At 52.0% G+C, this 17,540-nt stretch overlaps 7 protein-coding genes across 7 annotated transcripts; 4 read left to right on the top strand and 3 right to left on the bottom strand.

Moving 5' to 3' along the window:
* The first annotated feature begins 226 nt into the window (after positions 1 to 226).
* On the top strand, positions 227 to 2,240 carry PV05_11342 (uncharacterized protein). The gene has a single exon (XM_013454818.1). The coding sequence runs from the start codon at positions 301 to 303 to the stop codon at positions 1,165 to 1,167; it is 867 nt and encodes a 288-aa protein (XP_013310272.1). The 5' UTR covers positions 227 to 300; the 3' UTR covers positions 1,168 to 2,240.
* PV05_11341 (uncharacterized protein) lies at positions 975 to 3,051 on the bottom strand. Its single transcript, XM_013454817.1, has one exon. It carries the CDS (start codon positions 2,533 to 2,535, stop codon positions 1,291 to 1,293), a length of 1,245 nt encoding a protein of 414 aa, XP_013310271.1. The 5' UTR covers positions 2,536 to 3,051; the 3' UTR covers positions 975 to 1,290.
* A 1,281-nt stretch (positions 3,052 to 4,332) lies between these two features.
* On the top strand, positions 4,333 to 8,707 carry PV05_11339 (uncharacterized protein). Its single transcript, XM_013454815.1, has one exon. It carries the CDS (start codon positions 5,010 to 5,012, stop codon positions 6,381 to 6,383), a length of 1,374 nt encoding a protein of 457 aa, XP_013310269.1. The 5' UTR covers positions 4,333 to 5,009; the 3' UTR covers positions 6,384 to 8,707.
* On the bottom strand, positions 6,427 to 8,642 carry PV05_11340 (uncharacterized protein). Its single transcript, XM_013454816.1, has 4 exons — positions 8,402 to 8,642; positions 8,076 to 8,346; positions 7,118 to 7,969; positions 6,427 to 7,064 (listed from the first exon to the last, which is right to left on the bottom strand). The coding sequence occupies exons 1-4, from the start codon at positions 8,548 to 8,550 to the stop codon at positions 6,675 to 6,677; spliced, it is 1,662 nt and encodes a 553-aa protein (XP_013310270.1). The 5' UTR covers positions 8,551 to 8,642; the 3' UTR covers positions 6,427 to 6,674.
* Positions 8,708 to 10,367: 1,660 nt separating the features above from the next.
* PV05_11338 (uncharacterized protein) lies at positions 10,368 to 11,281 on the top strand (the record flags this gene model as incomplete). Its single annotated transcript, XM_013454814.1, has 3 exons — positions 10,368 to 10,402; positions 10,454 to 10,468; positions 10,564 to 11,281. The coding sequence occupies 3 exons, from the start codon at positions 10,368 to 10,370 to the stop codon at positions 11,279 to 11,281; spliced, it is 768 nt and encodes a 255-aa protein (XP_013310268.1).
* A 433-nt stretch (positions 11,282 to 11,714) lies between these two features.
* PV05_11337 (uncharacterized protein) lies at positions 11,715 to 13,754 on the top strand. Its single transcript, XM_013454813.1, has 2 exons — positions 11,715 to 12,365; positions 12,418 to 13,754. Exons 1-2 carry the CDS (start codon positions 11,925 to 11,927, stop codon positions 13,513 to 13,515), a joined length of 1,539 nt encoding a protein of 512 aa, XP_013310267.1. The 5' UTR covers positions 11,715 to 11,924; the 3' UTR covers positions 13,516 to 13,754.
* A 515-nt stretch (positions 13,755 to 14,269) lies between these two features.
* Positions 14,270 to 17,382, bottom strand: PV05_11336 (uncharacterized protein; the record flags this gene model as incomplete). The annotated part of the gene is made up of 3 exons (XM_013454812.1): positions 14,270 to 16,000; positions 16,050 to 17,053; positions 17,106 to 17,382. 3 exons carry the CDS (start codon positions 17,380 to 17,382, stop codon positions 14,270 to 14,272), a joined length of 3,012 nt encoding a protein of 1,003 aa, XP_013310266.1.
* Positions 17,383 to 17,540: the final 158 nt, after the last annotated feature.

Genomic DNA, 17,540 nt, shown 5'->3' with positions numbered 1-17,540 from the left:
AGTTCACAGGGCCTCCTCTTCGACAGCTCGCCAAGATATCGTGTAAAAGTGGCGTTGTTATTCGTCTTCTTACGGCACAAAACAAACGCCGCTTTGGGAAGATGGACTCCATACCGATAAAGATAAAATGGACGATCCACTAGAGAAAGTCGCGTGCACGTGACCAGCGTCATTCATTGAATGGCAGCGTGATGCCTTTGACAGCATTCTCGCTTGTGCTTGCGAAGTGTTTCATCTGGGGTGCGTCTACACCTGCGTGACTGACTGTTCTTCCCTCCATCTTTTCGACCGCGGACAATCATGGCTGACGTCCGCGCCCTCCTCGCTGCCGAGAGGCAATCTCGAAGAATCTCTCACCCTCACCTCTCGTACACTAAATCGGGTATGCTAATATGCACCATATGTGACCTGAATGTCAAATCCGAGGCGCTATGGGAGGGGCATCTTAGGAGCGCAAATCACCGGAAAAATGTTCAACGTGCGCAAGAGAACGCAACCAAAGGCACAAAGAGAAAGATCGAGGATGTGGATGAAGTGCAAGAGGAGCGAGACGAGACTGATACAGATACACGGAAAAAGGCAAGGTCGCGGCCGGTGGGTCTGAACAAGAAGCCGACAACTGGTGATGTTGGGCAAGAGCCTGCACCGGAACAAGCTGAACCAGAGCATGTGTTGAACGAGTCAATACAACAGCCCGTGCCTTCTACTGCTCCGGCAGCAGACACCGTGGACGGGGGTTCGACCCAGGCTCCAGCTGTTGATGAAGACGAATGGGCGTCCTTCGAGCGAGAAGTCGCTCCGTTGGCAGCCGCACAACCAGACTATGCTTCGGCCACGATAACTGCAGCGCCAGTCACGGCTGAGCAATTGAAACAACAGTCAGACGAAGACAAACGACACAGACTAGAGACAGAAGCAGAGGATGAGAAAGAGGATGAAGAGAGGCGGCTAGAAGAGGAATTCGAGGTGATGGAGGAGATGGAGGAGCGAGTACGGAAACTACGAGAGAAGAGGGACGCCTTGAGACATGCCGCGCAAGCAAGCACGGATCCAGGAAAAGGACAACCTAGCACAACAGCTGGCAGCTTAGAGCAAGAAACACGGCCTGATGAAGCCGACGAAGCCGACGAAGATGAGGGTGCCGATGAAGATGACTGGTATGCATGAGATTCGTCATGTCATTAACACCGGAAATGCAACTCCACAAACAAGCGAGGGAAAGCCGAACCTCTAGCCTGTCTATACCATGAGAACGCTGCCAAATATGAATGCAATGAATGCATAAATCATTCAAAAATCCTCGCCCATCAACTCCTCTATTTCGACAATCCCAGTCACTTCGTTGCTCTGGTCGACGATCCCAAGCAGGGTCCCCCTCCTCAGGAATTCTTTACCACGTCCAGAACCCTCATCGCGCATCTGGTGGATCCAACGTCTGCACTCGTCCAAGGTCGTATTGGCGAGCACGGATATCCAGTCAGTCTTTTCAACAACCACTCTCCCAAACTGATCCTCCAAGTCTGCAACGGGCAGTTCGGGGATTTGGAGACTCTGTATCCTTCGAGGGCCGATCATATGGTGCAAGGAAGTCCGAACAAATCCTTTTGATGACCGCACAGCAGCCAGAAGCACATCGAAGCACAGGAGCGGTTGTCCTGGACGTGGGGTTGCTATGGGGATTTGAGAGACTGTCGTCGCCAGATCAGACATTCGTGGCTCGGATGGGACTGTCGGCTTGAGTGCTGCGCCTATGGCACCTCCAGGATGATTGGCCGCAAATATGGCAGGTGTCTGCTGTCCAGCTGCGGAATGCAACTCGTCGGCAACTGCAAGTGCGAGACTATCGCCAATTGCCAGCGTGATCGTTGTCGATGTCGTTGGTGCCGACACGCCGAACGACGTCATCTCAGACTCGTGGATAATAGTTGGTATCAGAATGTTCTTGGAACCTGCTCTTGCAGGATTCGAGAGTAGTAGGCATGAGCCTTCGTTCAAATGTCCAGACATGACGATCAGGGGTATCGACGATTCGATGTGTGGAAGAAGAGAGATGAGTTCAGGCGTCTTTCCAGAAAATGTGACCATGATAATAGTATCATTGGGGCGAACAACCCCTAGGTCTCCATGTAAGGCCTCGATAGGGTGTAGGAATACCGCATGGATACCCAGGGAAACAAAGGTGGCGACGAGCTTCTTTGCGATATGGCCAGACTTGCCGACACCTGTAAAGATGGTCTTCCCATGGCGAGTTTCAGAATGGATAATCTGTCTAATGGCCCGCAAGAGGGACCCCTGGATCTCGGCGGAATTGGTATAGAGTTCTTCAAGATGCGATAAAGCGAGCCTCTCGGTTGTTAGGACATGTAGCGCCTTCTTGATCGTTCTGCAGTCTGCGTCAAAAGCCTCTTCATAGAAAGCCTCGGAGAGTTCTGGAGGCGTAATTGGCAAAGGTTCGATTTGTTCTGCTACCGGACCACACAACGGCATGGAAGGTGTACGAGGCGTTGGAAGCGAAGACCCGTGCGAATATGCCATCTTGTTGTGCTGGTCTAGCGGCACAGGAAGCGGAAGGTCGCTCGGGAAATTATTCCCGGCAAGGCCAGAGTCCTGAGGGCTTTTACTTGATCACTGGCGGCTTTCGGGTCGAACCCGCATGAGCGCTCCGTTGTTGAGATGATACTAGATGTCTAAGTATCCCAAGATATTGATTGCTGATTGTTCGGGGATGGAGCCAGTCGATCAGCGATCGTACAGGCGTGGAAAAGTTCGCCACTCCAGGTTGTAAGAGCCAGATGTTAGTGACATGACGCCATAGATTGGAAGAAAGACAACGAGGAATGTACGGCTGAGGGTGATGTAGAAGTGGTGGAGAGGATTGCAGAACGAAAATAGTGAAAGAGGATTGTAGGGATGGTACGAGTGACATTGTTAATCAAGGATGGTACTAGTACGTGTGTACTTGTAGATATCGCAATCGCAATCGCAATCGCAATCGACGGGCGAAAAAGGGTCCTGACAGGGGTGGAAGAACCGGGTACATTTGGGGCGCACCAGGCTAGGCTCGGGAACGCCAGAAAATGCACCACCGATGCGGACGTATCACTCAAAAAGAAAAGGATCCATGGGCGACTGGAACAAGAGCTAGAGAAGTGGATGCGGAAAGACATTGGACACGACTTTCGTTTAGCTCGGATGATGGAGGAACATGAGATAAGGTCGCCGACCGCCTGGGAGAGGGCCTACAAGAAGATTACAAGTACGTCGACAAGTAGTAGGTAAATAGAACGCGCGGAAAGCTTCGATTGACAGACCGCCTTCTCAGCCAAAAGCACGTCAGAGATAGCGGAGTGGTACGGGAAGACAGAGTTCGGAAGCACAGATCGAGGGGTGCTCGGGGTGGTGCTCGTATCAAGCATGAAGCATCAGCACCAGGTACTCGGGACTCGGAATTACCGACAGTGGTGACTCTTTGATTGATGAAAAGGTGTCCTCAGTGTGTTTTTACTTGTATGAGAGCAGCAACTCGATCGTAGGAGAAATAGAGAAAACGTCAATCGCACGCCAAGGCCACGTATCAAAATTCACTGTTGCACCACACTGGGAAGTCACTTGCAGTAAAGCTTCTGCGATGACCTTTTGCAGCCATCTGCAATCTTCTATCCATCCAAGGCTCTCACCTGCATAACAAGACCTACTAATGTGTAGCCTACCGCACTTCGGAGCCCAACTTGCTCAAGTATTTTCCGGCTCCATCGACTTTGCCGGCTCTGAGGAGCACCTGTCTTCCGCGCTGTCACAAATACATCTCTAGAGGCGCGACCTAGAACATCGAGTGATGCGTCATCACTTTGTCCAACCATCTTCGCACACGAGATGCCGTCGGCCTCTTTACTACCTACATGGTCATCCGCACCTACCTTGGCAACACATGCACTTACTCGAGCTTTCCCCAGACTAGGCAACGCAAGGTACCTAGTCAATGCCAACCACCTGAAGCATGTGCTTGCAAACCACAACTGCCGGCAGCTCCCTGGATGACTAATACTCGTGACTGCAGGCGAACCCTCGTAGAATCTCTCACCGCTCAAACAGACACCACGAACAGGACCGAAGCACGATGCGGACACGAAGCGCATTTCGACGCATGAATGATGCACGCTGCTTCCCAAGGAGGCACATGCTTTCCGATCACTTACATTGCTCGCTTGGTAAGCAGTGCGTCCATTTCGTGGGCAGCATATTCCCGGCCCGCACTTCATGCGAAGGATTTCCCGCAGAATAGTAGGACTTAAGCAATGTCCTTACCAAGGGTATTGCTTACCATACCCGTCACTGTATGCGGGCTGCGAGCGTGCATCTAAGCTCAATGACTGTTGGTCGTGGTGAAACCATGTCTATCCCTATCTTGACGCATAGGGCGACGCTATTTCAGTCGATGTGACTTTCAATTCTGTGAAGTCTTTCTGAACCTGAGCCAGTTTGTTTTCAGTGTTCTTCTGTTTTTTGTTGAAAATTGGAGTTTCATTCTATCCATTAGACAGAGGTTGCCCTGATGCGCACGACAATCAAGCAAAGGCGCACCACCGCAGCCTGTGCTGATATCTCCTCTGATATGAGGTCGATGTGTGGATTGCCCCTGCCGATTCTGGCGACTGCGAGTGCGCCTTGACAGCGATTTCGACGAGAACAAGCTTCGCCCCAAACGCTCTTTAGTCTGTACCGCTGGAGTCGGACACTGAGAGTCAGGCTTTACCTCAGCATCCAACTCGGATTGTGGCGCAAGATCGAGCCAGGGGTCCGATTTGCCGCCCGTCTAAGTACCTCGGATGCCGATGATACTTAGCTTGATGACTCTTACAGTAAGTATCCGACTGACCATGGAGCCCTACATCTCTGAGTCCATCTGCGTCGTGCCGACGCCCGTTGGTGCGCCAAGATACGAGCTGCACCTGAGCGGTACTTAACGAGTCTGACATACGCAACAATCTCCTCCGTATGAGCGGGTCTACATGGTCTCCCAAGGGTACAGGCGTCCAAGTCAGCCCTGTCAGTCTACTAAGATTCTCCTGCTGTTACCGTCATGGCGACGGCCTGCAAACCACGCATTATTGAATGGCACAAAAAATGGTCTCAAACATACTAATATAAAGCCACGAGAATCCACAACGTCTTGGTCAGACTCAGGTCCAGCTGCGGACCGCACTGTCTCAGCACATTCGGAAATGTCTACCCTTCCACCCAAAGCTCGTCCCGTTTTGATTACAGCTGTCAACGGATTCATATCCAGCAACATCACCTCTTGCTTCCTCTCGCATGGGTACACCGTTATCGGCACAGTTCGCTCGCTATACCAGCACGCCTGGCTGCAACGCCTCTTTGACACTCAGTACCCCGGCTTGTTCTCGCTGGTCGAAGTCGCTGACATTGGCGACGATGGTGCATTGGAATCCATCATACGGGCTAGAGCCGTCGTCTCAGTGATCATCACGACTTCGCTCTTGGACACGAACCAAAATACGCCGGAGCCGTACATCTCCAAATCCGTCGATATCGCACTGGCGTCACTGCGAGCTGCGAGTCGCTGCCCGGCCGTTCAGTCCGTCGTCGTTACCAGCAGCGCATGGGCGATGGCCACGCCACATGTGAATGTGCGTGAAGCGCTCACAGCGTCTGACTACAACGAAGAGGCAATTGGCCTGGTCTACGACGACGCCGTGACCGACCCCACTTATCGAGGGTTCCTTATCGTCATGGCTGCCAACGCGAAAAAGGGAAGAGCCATGTGGGACTTTGTACGGGAAACGAAGCCATCCTGGAGATTCAACAAGCTCTTGGTCGACACCACGTTCGGAAATATAGTCAGCGCCACGGACCAGGGCTTCCCGAGCACGGCGTCCCTTGTGAACGGGCCGGAAGCCGCGAGGTCTGCGAGTTTCAGCCTCACGCCACAATGGTTCGTGGATGTCGAGGATGTGGCGATGTTGCATGTTGCGGCGGCGACTAGGCTCGATATCTCGTCCGAACGTATATTCGCATACGGACGTCGGTTCACGTGGAAGGCGATCACGGGGATTCTGCAGAATTGCAGACCAGAGGCAGAGTGGACAACTGACATCAACGAGGACGAAGGAGAATGTCTCGTCGAGTGCCTAACGAGAGAGGCGCCGAAATTCTTCGCTCCATGGGACAGGCCCAAGGCTGGACAGACTTGGAGACGTCAATCAGGAATACCGTACGCGATCATAAGTTTGTGGAGCAGGATCCGGCGCAGATATTTGTTCACAAATGGTAAAGAGAAGAACGCTGCGCGAGGCCGCTTCACCAGTTTCGGGTGCTTGTCAAGGTCAGTGTACGCATACATACTGAGTGGCCCTTTGAAGTAGCGCCTGCCAGAATACTGGAGCTGGGTCAATGATCAGCATCATCTTCCAGCTTAAGTCGAGGATTATCAGTCGGCCCTCACACTTCGGAGCCTCATCACGTGATAAGCAAGCCCAAGGCTGTATGACTTTTACTAATCGGGCCTAGTACAGCCTTATGGTCATCCCCTTCCTTTTTCCCCTTGGACTACCACTGACTCCTTTCATATCAGACAGTCCCAAGAGTCCGAGCCAGCTGATTCCTCGGACCCTGAGCAGATTTCCCTGTAGGGGCTGTCGCAGTATTCACCAATTTCAGACCCTCTTGTCCGAATCAATTACCTCAACCTCCGCAGCACCAGGCTTCTCTGCAAGCTGTCTCTCCCTTTCCGCCTGCACCTGAATGTCGGCATGCTTGCGTCCCTGGATTCCAATCTTGTACCACGGCAAACTGAACAGACGGTCCATAGCTTCGAGCGACAAACCTGCCGTCTCGGGGATAGTGAACCACACCCATACGCCCCCGAGCGCCGTGATGGCGAAGAAGAACCAGAATGTGCCCTTTGCCGACATACCCCCATCAGTCGTACTCAGCAGCATCGATGGGACGGCCTTGCTGTTTCCGTACTGGTTGACGAAGTGGAAGCACATTACCAGTGAGCTGGAAAGAGCTCGGATTCGCAAGGGGTAGATTTCTGCGTTGATCTAGCAAGAAGTCAGTCAACAAGTCTCGCAACAGAGAGATTGGAATTGCTTACAAGGTATTGAATGCTGTTCCATCCCATGGCCCAGCCAAAGCCCGAAAGATATATCATTACGATAGCGCCGATGCTCGCGCGCTTTTGGCTCGAGTTGAATTTGAAGCCCTCATCCTCGATATTCGGCACGGCGGTGAGGAAGGCAGCGACGTAGGCCATAGAAAGGGCTTGCAGGCTGATGCCGATTGTCAGGGCACGCTTTCTGCCGATAACGTCGACTAGAAACAAGGCGCACATGATTGCCGCGACGAATTTGACCACGCCGAAGATGGCAGTTGCGAAGAGCTTCTCATTCTGTCCTTTTGTGCCGAGCAGAGCGAAAAAGTCGGCGGCGTAGATGGTGATGCTGCCGGCGCCTGACCATTGCGAGAGGAGTTGAACGCCGAGACCAAGGTACAGGCGATATGCATTGTTGGGCATGCAGAACATCTCGCGGAGAATGCCAAACACGCCTTGGCCCATGGTGGCTTCTTGCTCTTCTTCGAGCTGGTGCTGGATGTCGCGGATCTCGTGGATGATGACTTCGTGGTCTGATGGGAGACCTCGAACGCGAGCGAGATTTCTTATGGCGTGTTCAACATTTCCGCACTTGATCAGGTAGCGAGGAGATTCGAAGTTGAAGAAGGACAGGATCAGGATGATTCCGGCGAACATGATGTGCAGCGTGGTCGGTATGACCCATGCGTTTGCGGTGTACTGGTCGATATGGAGAGAGCTGCCCCATGTGGTGAAATAGGCAAGCATGATGCCGATGTAAACTGCACCTGCAAAAACGCAAGTACAGAGGCCACGGACGGCTTTGGGTGATATCTCAGCAATGTATACTGGAGCTATCACGGTCGTTTCTCCGATCTGCATGTATTCAAGCAACATGTCAGCATGACGATAGGCACAATGTTTGTGACGATCTTTGAGTCTTGGGCTGGTGGTATGGTGATCGAAATGGAGGACAACTTACGCCGATGCCTGCAATGAACCTGCCTGCATAGACTTGACCGAGACGGCCATTGTTGGTCAGAAAGATGATGATGCCTAGAATCCAGACGATGCAAAGCTGGCGGGTGGCCCACAGACGGCCAATGCGGTCGGCGACGAGGAAAGCGAGGAGAGCGCCAGCAACAGATCCAATCTGCACCATGGCAGAGACGTTGCCCTTGACATTGGCATAAGTTACATCGTCGAGCTCATCGAGATGGAGAATGTTCTGAAAGTGCTTGGTATTGAATGTTCTGATATACGGCAGATTAGCACGAGGTTCGTCGCGCAAGATCGTGGTGATGGTACCCTGAGATCAGACCTTCATCTATACCTCTCGCTGCACCCATAATACCGAAGGAGAAGACGGCGAACCATAGCCTCCAGTTAAGCACTTCCTTTGGGTCATCGCCCCGGTTGAGCTTGAAAATGTTGACAGGTTTCTTTGCAGCACCCATTTCTGGCGGATGCAAAAGACTCTGACCACGAAAAAGTGTCGGGCGAAATGGCTGGATGCCAGAGTAGGATTGAGAGTCAGTAAGAGAAGAGGGGGGTTTGATATAGACTTCAACCTTGACCCAGGTCGGAACAATGTTGCAACGAGCAACGGTCCATACTACCATTCAATAGCCGTGCATACCCATGATCGGCATGGACCTACGGCTATCAAAGTTGTCTTTTGGTTGGAAATGCTTCTGGAAGGCTTGTTTTGCCCAGACGTTAGTTTTCGTGCAGGAGTACTATGCTCCGCGGCCAAGTTGATGTCCACGATCGTGTCAGTACATCTTGGCCTCGAGACGAGGCAGAACCGTGAGCACCATAACTTCTGCTCGTTGATGCAACCCTTCTTCGACGGCAGGATCGACTGAAGGATGCTTTCTCAGGGCTTTTGGTTCGTTTGACCAGTAAAATGGCAGACCAAGGCTGGGGTATGCCCCCAGTTGCAGGGGTCTTTCCCACACCACTCATCAGCCCCCGGCGGAGAAGGCCGGATTGTGGTGCATGTGAACAACAAGGAGGAGACCGACGGGCCAGTACGAGTAGCACTGCATACACACTGTAGCACTCGAGCACTGCATTATATGTTATATGTCGTACGCCCAGCCTTGCCCAGACCTTGAATGCAACGACCAAGGCTTTTGGCGTATGCATCTCGACGGACCGCGACGATCAGTGTTTTGTTTCGCCGACGATTGCCGCTATTCGAGCTAGAGTACGACCTAAAAAGTACAGGTACTGGTCCTCGTAGTCGCAGGCGAGCCGATGGAAAATCCGACGGAGACTCTCGTACTGTATATCGAGAGCGGCTTCATCCGCTACAGTGTGTGTATGCACTTGATATGGGGCTTTGCGGATCCGGAAGATTCTCTCTCGTCAATCTTGTAGCCCCACGACAGCATATGTCCGTCTTCTCCCGAGGCTGGAGTGCGGTCAATAGCCGACACCTTGCCAATCCTCATTGAATGAGAGCCTAAGTGCACCGTATGACTTGAACAAGCTCTGGTACGTATCGTCTGTGCAAAGTCTTTCGGTAGTAGTACGTGCGGGAGCCACGGGCTGCATCAGACACTCCCGCAGTATGACCAGCCCGCACTCCTTTGCAATCTTCAAGTGTCTCAATCGCCGGATCAGGCCCCCATGGCAGCAGCTGCGGGACACTGCTATTGCCTGATCATCCTAGAAAGATGTGGTATTAGTTGTCGAGTCGTGTTCGAGGTATCTGGCGCGTGAGCGCGTACGGTCTTTGACGTCTCTTGATTGAGACCGGTCTTATCAGTCGACATACGGATCGAGAGGATTTCAAAGTGAGCGATCTTGTAGTTTTGCAGCCTTTGTGAACTAGTCATTTTCTTCGGGCGGAATTGGTAAGAAATGATCGGCTGCATACCTAAGGTCGATCCACGTTTCGATTTGAATACCCGGAGCGCAGCAAAGAGCCTCATCGGGTTACCTAAGTGGAACGCACTTCAGCCTTGCAGGCTTACATACACATGCTCGGACCTGCTAGTATCAATGCACTTACCAGGATAGGGAATTATGTCGAATACGAGCTTGCCGAGCGGCCCCCAAGACCTCTCGTGGTCCTTAGTTTTACAATCCATTCATTGTACGGAGCGTTGAGGTTATGCTAGACGTTGCTCATCATGAAGCCAGCCTTGATTCAGCTCGCCGTCAGTAGCTAAGACCGGAGCAGGGCTCTTTTCAAGTTAGCAGAGTCAGAGACTGAGATGTGATAGTGGACACGACATGCCCAACCCAGCCCTATAAGTGCGCCATGGCACGTTTGGGGGTGGCCCTACACTTGGCTTTGTCGATCAAGAATGTCGCAGGACCTGCATGAAGACTGATTCCTGCCTCCAGGACCATCTATAAAAGGTAGGCAAATGGTACCTTCAAGACGTGGTTTCTCGACCAGAAAGGACAACTTGTTCAGAGACCAACAGTCACTTTTGTTACATTCGCTACGTTAGCATCATCACCATGGTTGCCATCAAGTTCCTCGCCAGCTGCTTCACTTTGGCAATTTACGGTGCCCACGCCTGTTCACTTGAAGCCCGTCAAGACAGCTCCGACTTCTTGCACCTCGGCAACGATGGCCCCGCAGACCAAGAGACCGTTGGATTCGCCATCAACCACCTATCCCTCATCGTGAAGAACCTCACCGCCAGCAAACACTTCTATGGCAAAGTACTCGGAATGCGCCACATCTTCACGGCAGACTTGACCCCGTTCTACAGCGTCGCCTACATGGGCCATGCGCAGGGCGGGCGGAACGGCAGCGGGTACCAAACAGGTGCAGAAATGCTCCGGGACAAGAACAACGCCGCAGGCCTCCTTGAGTTCCAGTACTTTGCCAACTCCGAGGACAAAGGCCTGACGGCGACTACTCAGCGGCCTAACACTCTCAGTCACATTGGACTTATCGTGCCGAACCTTGAGAAGGCCCAGGCGCGGATGAAAAAGTATGGTGTCAAGATCACCAAGGGCATTGGCCAAAGTGCTGAGGGGATCAAGTCGGTTGAGAATGCGTATGGTTTTGGGGAGTATGCCACCAAGAACCAGACCAAGCGTGATCTGCTCGTCAAAGGCCAGTCATTGATTGGGTTCGCTCAGTTTTTGACGGTGGAGGATCCGGATGGGAATTTGATCGAAATTCAGCAATTTGTGCCGCCGCCAGGTGTTGCGTGAGGGCGTGCATCCTTCTGAAATGCGCAGGCCTGAAGTTGAAGAGGGGAGAGGCTTTGACTGGAAGGACCATGGCCAAAGAAGTTCGAGGTTGCCAAAGAAAGATGGAAGTCGGGAGAAAGAAGGTCGAAGACATTCATGTTCTCGTGGTATCACCCCTTAATATTAGTGTAGCATATACACTCATACTAGATAGTACCTAAGGTAGACAAGGTACAGAGAATCGCAACAGCGACTCCTTCGAAGACTGGCCTTTCCCAAGAGTTTTCCTCAAGCAGGTGTCAGGATATCTAGAAGTCTTTGTAGCTCAGGGGAAGCCCAGTGTTAGCATAGGGCGGCAACAGCTTCGTCCCAAACGGGGTTCTACAGGGCTCATCTTAGCGCTTGGCGCCTCGTGAATCTGGCAGCAATCAGTGACATTTGATCGCTGACATGTCCCCCATCACCCCTGTTCATACAATCCATACAATCACAACCATACATGTAAGATCAGCAATTCCTTCCTTCGCTTATTTTGAGACATCTTGAACCTCAGACACGATCCTTGCTCCCTCATCGGGTCCTTGCGCTGGACGCTCCTTCCTAGTCGACTTTGCTCATCCGTGGAAACTCCATGTCCTCATTATAATCGCGCTCTTCCTTTCACATGGCATCGCCTCCCTACGGGGATCGCGTCCAACGGCCTTCTTCTGCCGCGCCGCCGACTTCTGGAGAAGACAACTTTCTGTTCATCAACCCACGCCGTAAATACAAACGTCGAGGTACTGGTTCCGTGTCCGAAAGCAAGAGCGAACGCTCAGACGATGAGGCAGGATCTTCCATGTCGGAATCAGAAGAACACGAACTTAGCGCGCTGGACTCGGATCCCGACTGGGATGGTGATGAAGAGACAGGTCGTAGCAAACACGAGAGGAAAGAATACCTGAAAAGAAAGAGACGGCGTCATGGCCTGGATTCCCGTATCGCAGGCACCGCAGTCATTTCCAAAGACGACGTCGAGGAAGCAGACAAGAGTGTTCTGCATCGACTTCTGATCAATGCCGGCCTCATTGGCTTGTGGTATTTCTTCTCTCTGGCCATATCCATTGTGAGTGTACTGTTCTGGGCTTGTAATTGCGTCGACTAAAGGGCACTGGCAGTACAACAAGATGATGTTCTCTTCAGACCACCTCGACTTCCACTTTCCGCTGTTTGCGACCTCTCTACACATGCTGGTGCAATTTTGTCTGGCATCCATCATCCTTCTCATCTTCCCATCTTTCCGACCATCCCTACCACAGCCACCAACGAGTCGAGGCGAATCTCATCCTCAAAACCCATTGGTGACGCCTTTATTCTATTTCACCCGACTTGTTCCAACGGGGACAACCACATCACTTGATATCGGCCTCGGAAATACCTCTCTTCGATACATAACCCTCACCTTCTACACCATGTGTAAATCTTCGGTCTTGATTTTTGTCCTAGCATTCGCATTCCTCTTCCGACTGGAGAAGATGTCCATGAAACTTATCCTCATTATTCTCGCCATGACAACTGGCGTCCTCATGATGGTTGCGGGTGAGACCGCATTCCACGCGCTTGGCTTCGCTTTGGCCATGTCCGCATCATTCTTCTCCGGGTTCAGGTGGGCGTTAACTCAGATCCTCCTCCTACGACATCCAGCAACCTCGAATCCTTTTGCAACGCTTTTCTTCCTGTCACCAATCATGTTTGTCTCATTGACAATCATCGCCTGTCTCTCCGAGACTCCTGCTGCTGTCATAACAGGAATCCACATGCTGGTGAGCACGCAAGGGCTCCTGAAGGCACTACTTCTGCTCTTCGTCCCTGGATGTCTAGCTTTCTGTATGATTGCTAGCGAGTTCACTCTGCTCCAGCGGACGAGTGTTGTCACACTCAGCATTTGTGGCATTTTCAAAGAAGTGGTCACCATCAGTGCTGCGGGAATAGTGTTCCATGACGAACTGTCGATGGTGAATATCAGTGGACTGATTGTCACAATCTGCAGTATCGCGAGCTACAACTATCTGAAAATCAAAAAGATGAGAGATGAAGCACGTACCAAGCTGCGGAAAAGGGATGATGACCAGGAAGATGAAGCGCCTTTCGACGATGAAGATGTCTCCATCGACCCTTTAGGTAACACGGAGGCAACGGATGCCGATTCTGTACCGCTTATGCAGAGTCAGGAGGGCAGACAAGGCGCATCGGTCGGTGCTTCAGGATCCAGATGAAATTTGTGAGCGAATGGCGGTTGTGGAAATCAAACAAAGAGCCTGGGAGAGATGGAGTAGTTCTTGCAACGATGCACTGCGCTCGGCGTTGATCAGCAGGCGGCCCGATAGAAACACTCGATTGCCCTTGAGAAGATGTACAGAATAGAAGCTTCACCGCTGGCCGCTTCGGCCACAATGTCTCCCTTGCGTAGCAAGGCTGGTAGATCAGGGAATGTGATTATCATTTGCGATTTCGACCATCGTTCTAAGGAACCCGGCGCAACAGCAGTTGCTCCAGAATCTCAGCGTCCACTTGGTGGCATTCGACGACAGACAGCAGCAAGCACAATTTGTGTAGCAGGAGGGCCTCCTGTACAATGTGAGGCGCAACTGCTTGACGCTATGGTGCCATTCGACAACAAACAACAACAACGGCAGTTTTTGTGGCAGGAGGGCCTCCTGTTGAATGCGAGGTCTGACTGCTGCTTCGACGATTCAAGCGGCAGCTGTTTTGCACCCCGGTCAACCGATTCATTACACGATTTACCTATGAGATCGTAGTATCTAGGCAACATGAGCAAACTCCTCTGGGACCAATTTTCTTCGTCTTAACTCTCGATATGATGGATCCGCTTTGGTTGTCAATGAACTCGGCGATTGGTTGCTCTCTCCATCGTCTGTTCAGGATACTGGTGCAGAACAGCCAATGCCATCTTACCACCAATCATCCAACTTGGTCCCTACTAGTACTTTGTTGGTTGAACCACTCTCATCAGCCGGCTTTCTGATGTCGCAGGGCCAGAAGGCCGGGGAAAGTGACTTGAGCCTCCACATACATTGGAGGCAATGGTTGGCCTTTCCTGACAATGAAAACACAACGAGTCAGTAGGCGTTTGGCAGCTTCAAGGATAGCAGGCTCGAGATTGACAATTTGGTTGACTTGGGCCTCGGGGAGTACCAAAGACCGACTCTCGAACCAAGTCATGACACTTTTCATCTGTGCGATGTCATTCTCTGAAAGCTTGGAGTTGGTCAGGATCTTTTTGCGAAGAGACGCCAGATCACCCCGTGCATTGAGCAACGTCTCTTCGGTGGCTTGGCTAAGCAGCAGCGAGGAATATTTGTGGCTCGCCTGAGACGCGGCAGAAGTGGCCACTCTAGTCGAGGCATCCGTCAACTGGCAGACGGTGGACATGAATTCCCATGATGGGTATTCTTCCTGTTCTAGGAAGATCAACGTCTCACTTTCTGTCCGAGAAGCATAATCGAAGACCAGATTCGCGGTGTAAGGACTATCGAACAATTCGTGACAAAATGGCCCGTAAAGCCAGGGTTTCTCGATGATGCGGTCTCGCGCACTTAGGAGCTCATCTCGGGCTTCTTTCCGAGTGACTTTCAAGGTGGTCAAGAAGCTCTCTATACTATCTCTGTCACTGGCTTCATCGAATAGATCGGCGAACTTGTAGAGCGGTGATCGGAAAATCGCCTCGGGAAGGAACTGTGCCAGCTGGCTTAAAGATGCAACCAGGTCGAGGGCCGCTTGCTCTGCTGCCGAGGAGCGAGCCATATCTTGATGAGTGCCGCTTGCGTGCAGACGATCCCAAAGCTGTACCAGGTGTTTCACAGTCACATCTCGGTGACGAGGATCGAGGAGCATCCTGAGGTACTTGCCATAGTCCATGCTAACGGAGTCCTCGTCATAGTAGATAATTTGGTCCTCATTTTCGGGATTGGAAAAGTAGTCGTCCAGTTGCGCGATGTGTCCTTCATGAATGGATTCAAAGATGTACCCTTCCCTCCTTGTATCACGGTAGGATTGTAGCTTCCGTCGAGAGTTTTTCAGGGACAGGGGAAGTATTGGGAACACATGCCTCATGTACGTGGTGTTGATCTGGTCGCGTTCGCCTTGGAAAAGCACCTCTTCCACGAAGACTGTTGAGTTACTGATCGTATTGGCCGGCACAGCCATGCCGTCCGCAAAGAGCAGAGATCGATGTAGTATGGCTCGCATGTAATTCTGAGGGGGAACTCCGAATCGATTCATCTTCGAGTTGACATTGTCCATCGAAGGGCTGAAAGCCAGCAACCGTTTCGTATGGATTGCAGGCTCCCGTACGATCCCTTGCCCCTCGCTTGATCGGCTCTCGTGTCGCAACATGACCCGCAGGATGTTCTCGAGCAAGCCATAGCTCTCGTAGTCACCCACAACCCAAGCCACACCGCTTGAGGTTTCGAATGCCGTTCGGGCTGGATCGGGATGCCCTGCTAGCAGCATCACCAGTCCACTGAGTGCACTCAAAACCCACGTCTGAGCGTGGAGCTGAGGTGGCTCGTTAAGAAAGGCCGCAGTCTCGAGATCCCTGCTGATCGTCCTGAGGTCAACTAGATGGTGATCAAGTTCCTTGCAGATTTGCCGCTTGACGTCCATGTCGAGCTCGTCCTTGTTTGTGAGGAGTGAGTCCACCAGTGCCCAGACCTGAGAACAGCTTCTAGCAGGGACATGCTGCGAGTTTGTTAGTACTCTTATCGAGGACCCAGTAGTCGAAGCTTACCTGCTGCAGCTGCTTCTTCAGATCCATTTCTTCCAAAATTGTGTTCCAATCTTGCCTCGGCGAAAGCCCTTGGTTCAATGCTTGCAAAAACTCGGGATTGGCTTTGCGACCGCTCTTCTCTTCGAAAAGGGCTACAATATCTATCATTAGGAGCTTGCACCAGGACTGTCCAAGGCCTTCTGTCCATCTCGCTATTTTCTGCTCGAAACGCGGAAATCTGTCCTTTCCCGAGGTCTTATCCCCAAGGAAAGCTCCATGCAGGAGATAAAGTCCGAGCGGCGAGTTTTCTGCTTGATTCAGTTTTTCCGTAAGCCTGGGCACTGAGGACTCAAATGCGCCGCCAGGGTAGGCCATCCACACAATGGATGCCTTTTTCTTGTTCGATAAGAAACGTAAATAATCAAGGTTGTCGTTCATATCGCTACCGCTGAACCCTGCGACCACCCAAGTTGTCCTGCTCAATAGTGTGTCAAGGACATCCGTGGCGAAGGAAGGGAGGCCTTGGGCCCGTTGTAACCGTGTGTCGATGCAACTCGGAGGATCGTAGCACGAGCCGTGCAGCTTGAAAAGAAAAGTCACTCTGCCGTTGCCCAATTGCGGCATCAGGGTTCGCACGAATGCGAACGACTTCGCTCCATTCACAATCAAGACCAATCTTTTGGTCGAAGACACCAGGGGTAGCCGAGCAGAAATCTCGGTGCCATCCAGGTGCGGATCTCCTGTGATCTTGTAATGATTGGAGGGAAGTGTTCGAAGAGCCTCCTCCAGATAGTCGTCGAAATTAGTAGTCACGACCGCGGCCACCTCGCCCGACGAGAGACATCTGGCAGTCCACCGGTGAATCTCATTGGTAGCCACCGATCCATCCTCCAACATTTCTGCTTTGAAAGCATCCAATACTTGCAAATATTCCTGTCCCAGGCGCCGCGAAATGACGTCCGTGACTAGATAGTTTGGTACCATCGATTTTGCAGATTGCAGATAGGCTTGAAGTCCTTCGGACACTGTTCAAAGTTTAGCAGAAGTTGCCGCCTTCGGTCAGAGCTGGAGGCCTACCAGTGCTAGCCACTTCGTTGGTGGCAACAGCCAAAGCCGATGTCCAGAGCAATTCCACAAAATTGTTCCACATCGGTAGCTGTGTTGGCGTGAAAGTCGAGACTGCGGGCCCCAGGAACAGAGTCACCCTGCCTTTGGATCTGCGGGTCAAGTCTTCCATTCGCGCTATAACCTGGTCTAGGTTGCGTGGATCGCCGGGTGGGTCAGAGGGGAAAGTCATGACCCGTGCCGCTGCCGCTGCGTGGAGAAAGCTTTGCCGATCCATCCTCGCCGTCATGCGGCTCGAGTGGTGTGAGTAGTGTAAGGCCGATGATGGCAAAAGTGGGATCTTCGCAGGTGACGGTCCTGAAGGTCGATGGGCAACTCAGAGTATCAGGAGGCAGATCAAATGTTTGCGATGTTCCTGTCATGATGGAAAAAGGCGGGCTCCATATC

The sequence above is a fragment of the Exophiala xenobiotica genome (assembly GCF_000835505.1).
Source record: "Exophiala xenobiotica strain CBS 118157 unplaced genomic scaffold supercont1.7, whole genome shotgun sequence".
Taxonomy (NCBI): Eukaryota; Fungi; Ascomycota; class Eurotiomycetes; order Chaetothyriales; family Herpotrichiellaceae; genus Exophiala; species Exophiala xenobiotica.
This window is presented reverse-complemented; position numbering and strand designations above follow the sequence as displayed.

Bases quoted from the DNA above. Each gene is read 5' to 3' on its own strand.
- PV05_11342 (XM_013454818.1), top strand. From the start codon at position 301: ATGGCTGACGTCCGCGCCCTCCTCGCTGCCGAGAGGCAATCTCGAAGA.
- PV05_11341 (XM_013454817.1), bottom strand. From the start codon at position 2,535: ATGGCATATTCGCACGGGTCTTCGCTTCCAACGCCTCGTACACCTTCC.
- PV05_11339 (XM_013454815.1), top strand. From the start codon at position 5,010: ATGGTCTCCCAAGGGTACAGGCGTCCAAGTCAGCCCTGTCAGTCTACT.
- PV05_11340 (XM_013454816.1), bottom strand. From the start codon at position 8,550: ATGGGTGCTGCAAAGAAACCTGTCAACATTTTCAAGCTCAACCGGGGC. The intron at 8,347-8,401 runs GTACCATCACCA...GCCGTATATCAG, and splicing joins GATGAAGGTCTGATCTCAGG to AACATTCAATACCAAGCACT. The intron at 7,970-8,075 runs GTAAGTTGTCCT...GAATACATGCAG, and splicing joins GGTTCATTGCAGGCATCGGC to ATCGGAGAAACGACCGTGAT.
- PV05_11337 (XM_013454813.1), top strand. From the start codon at position 11,925: ATGGCATCGCCTCCCTACGGGGATCGCGTCCAACGGCCTTCTTCTGCC. The intron at 12,366-12,417 runs GTGAGTGTACTG...GGGCACTGGCAG, and splicing joins TCTCTCTGGCCATATCCATT to TACAACAAGATGATGTTCTC.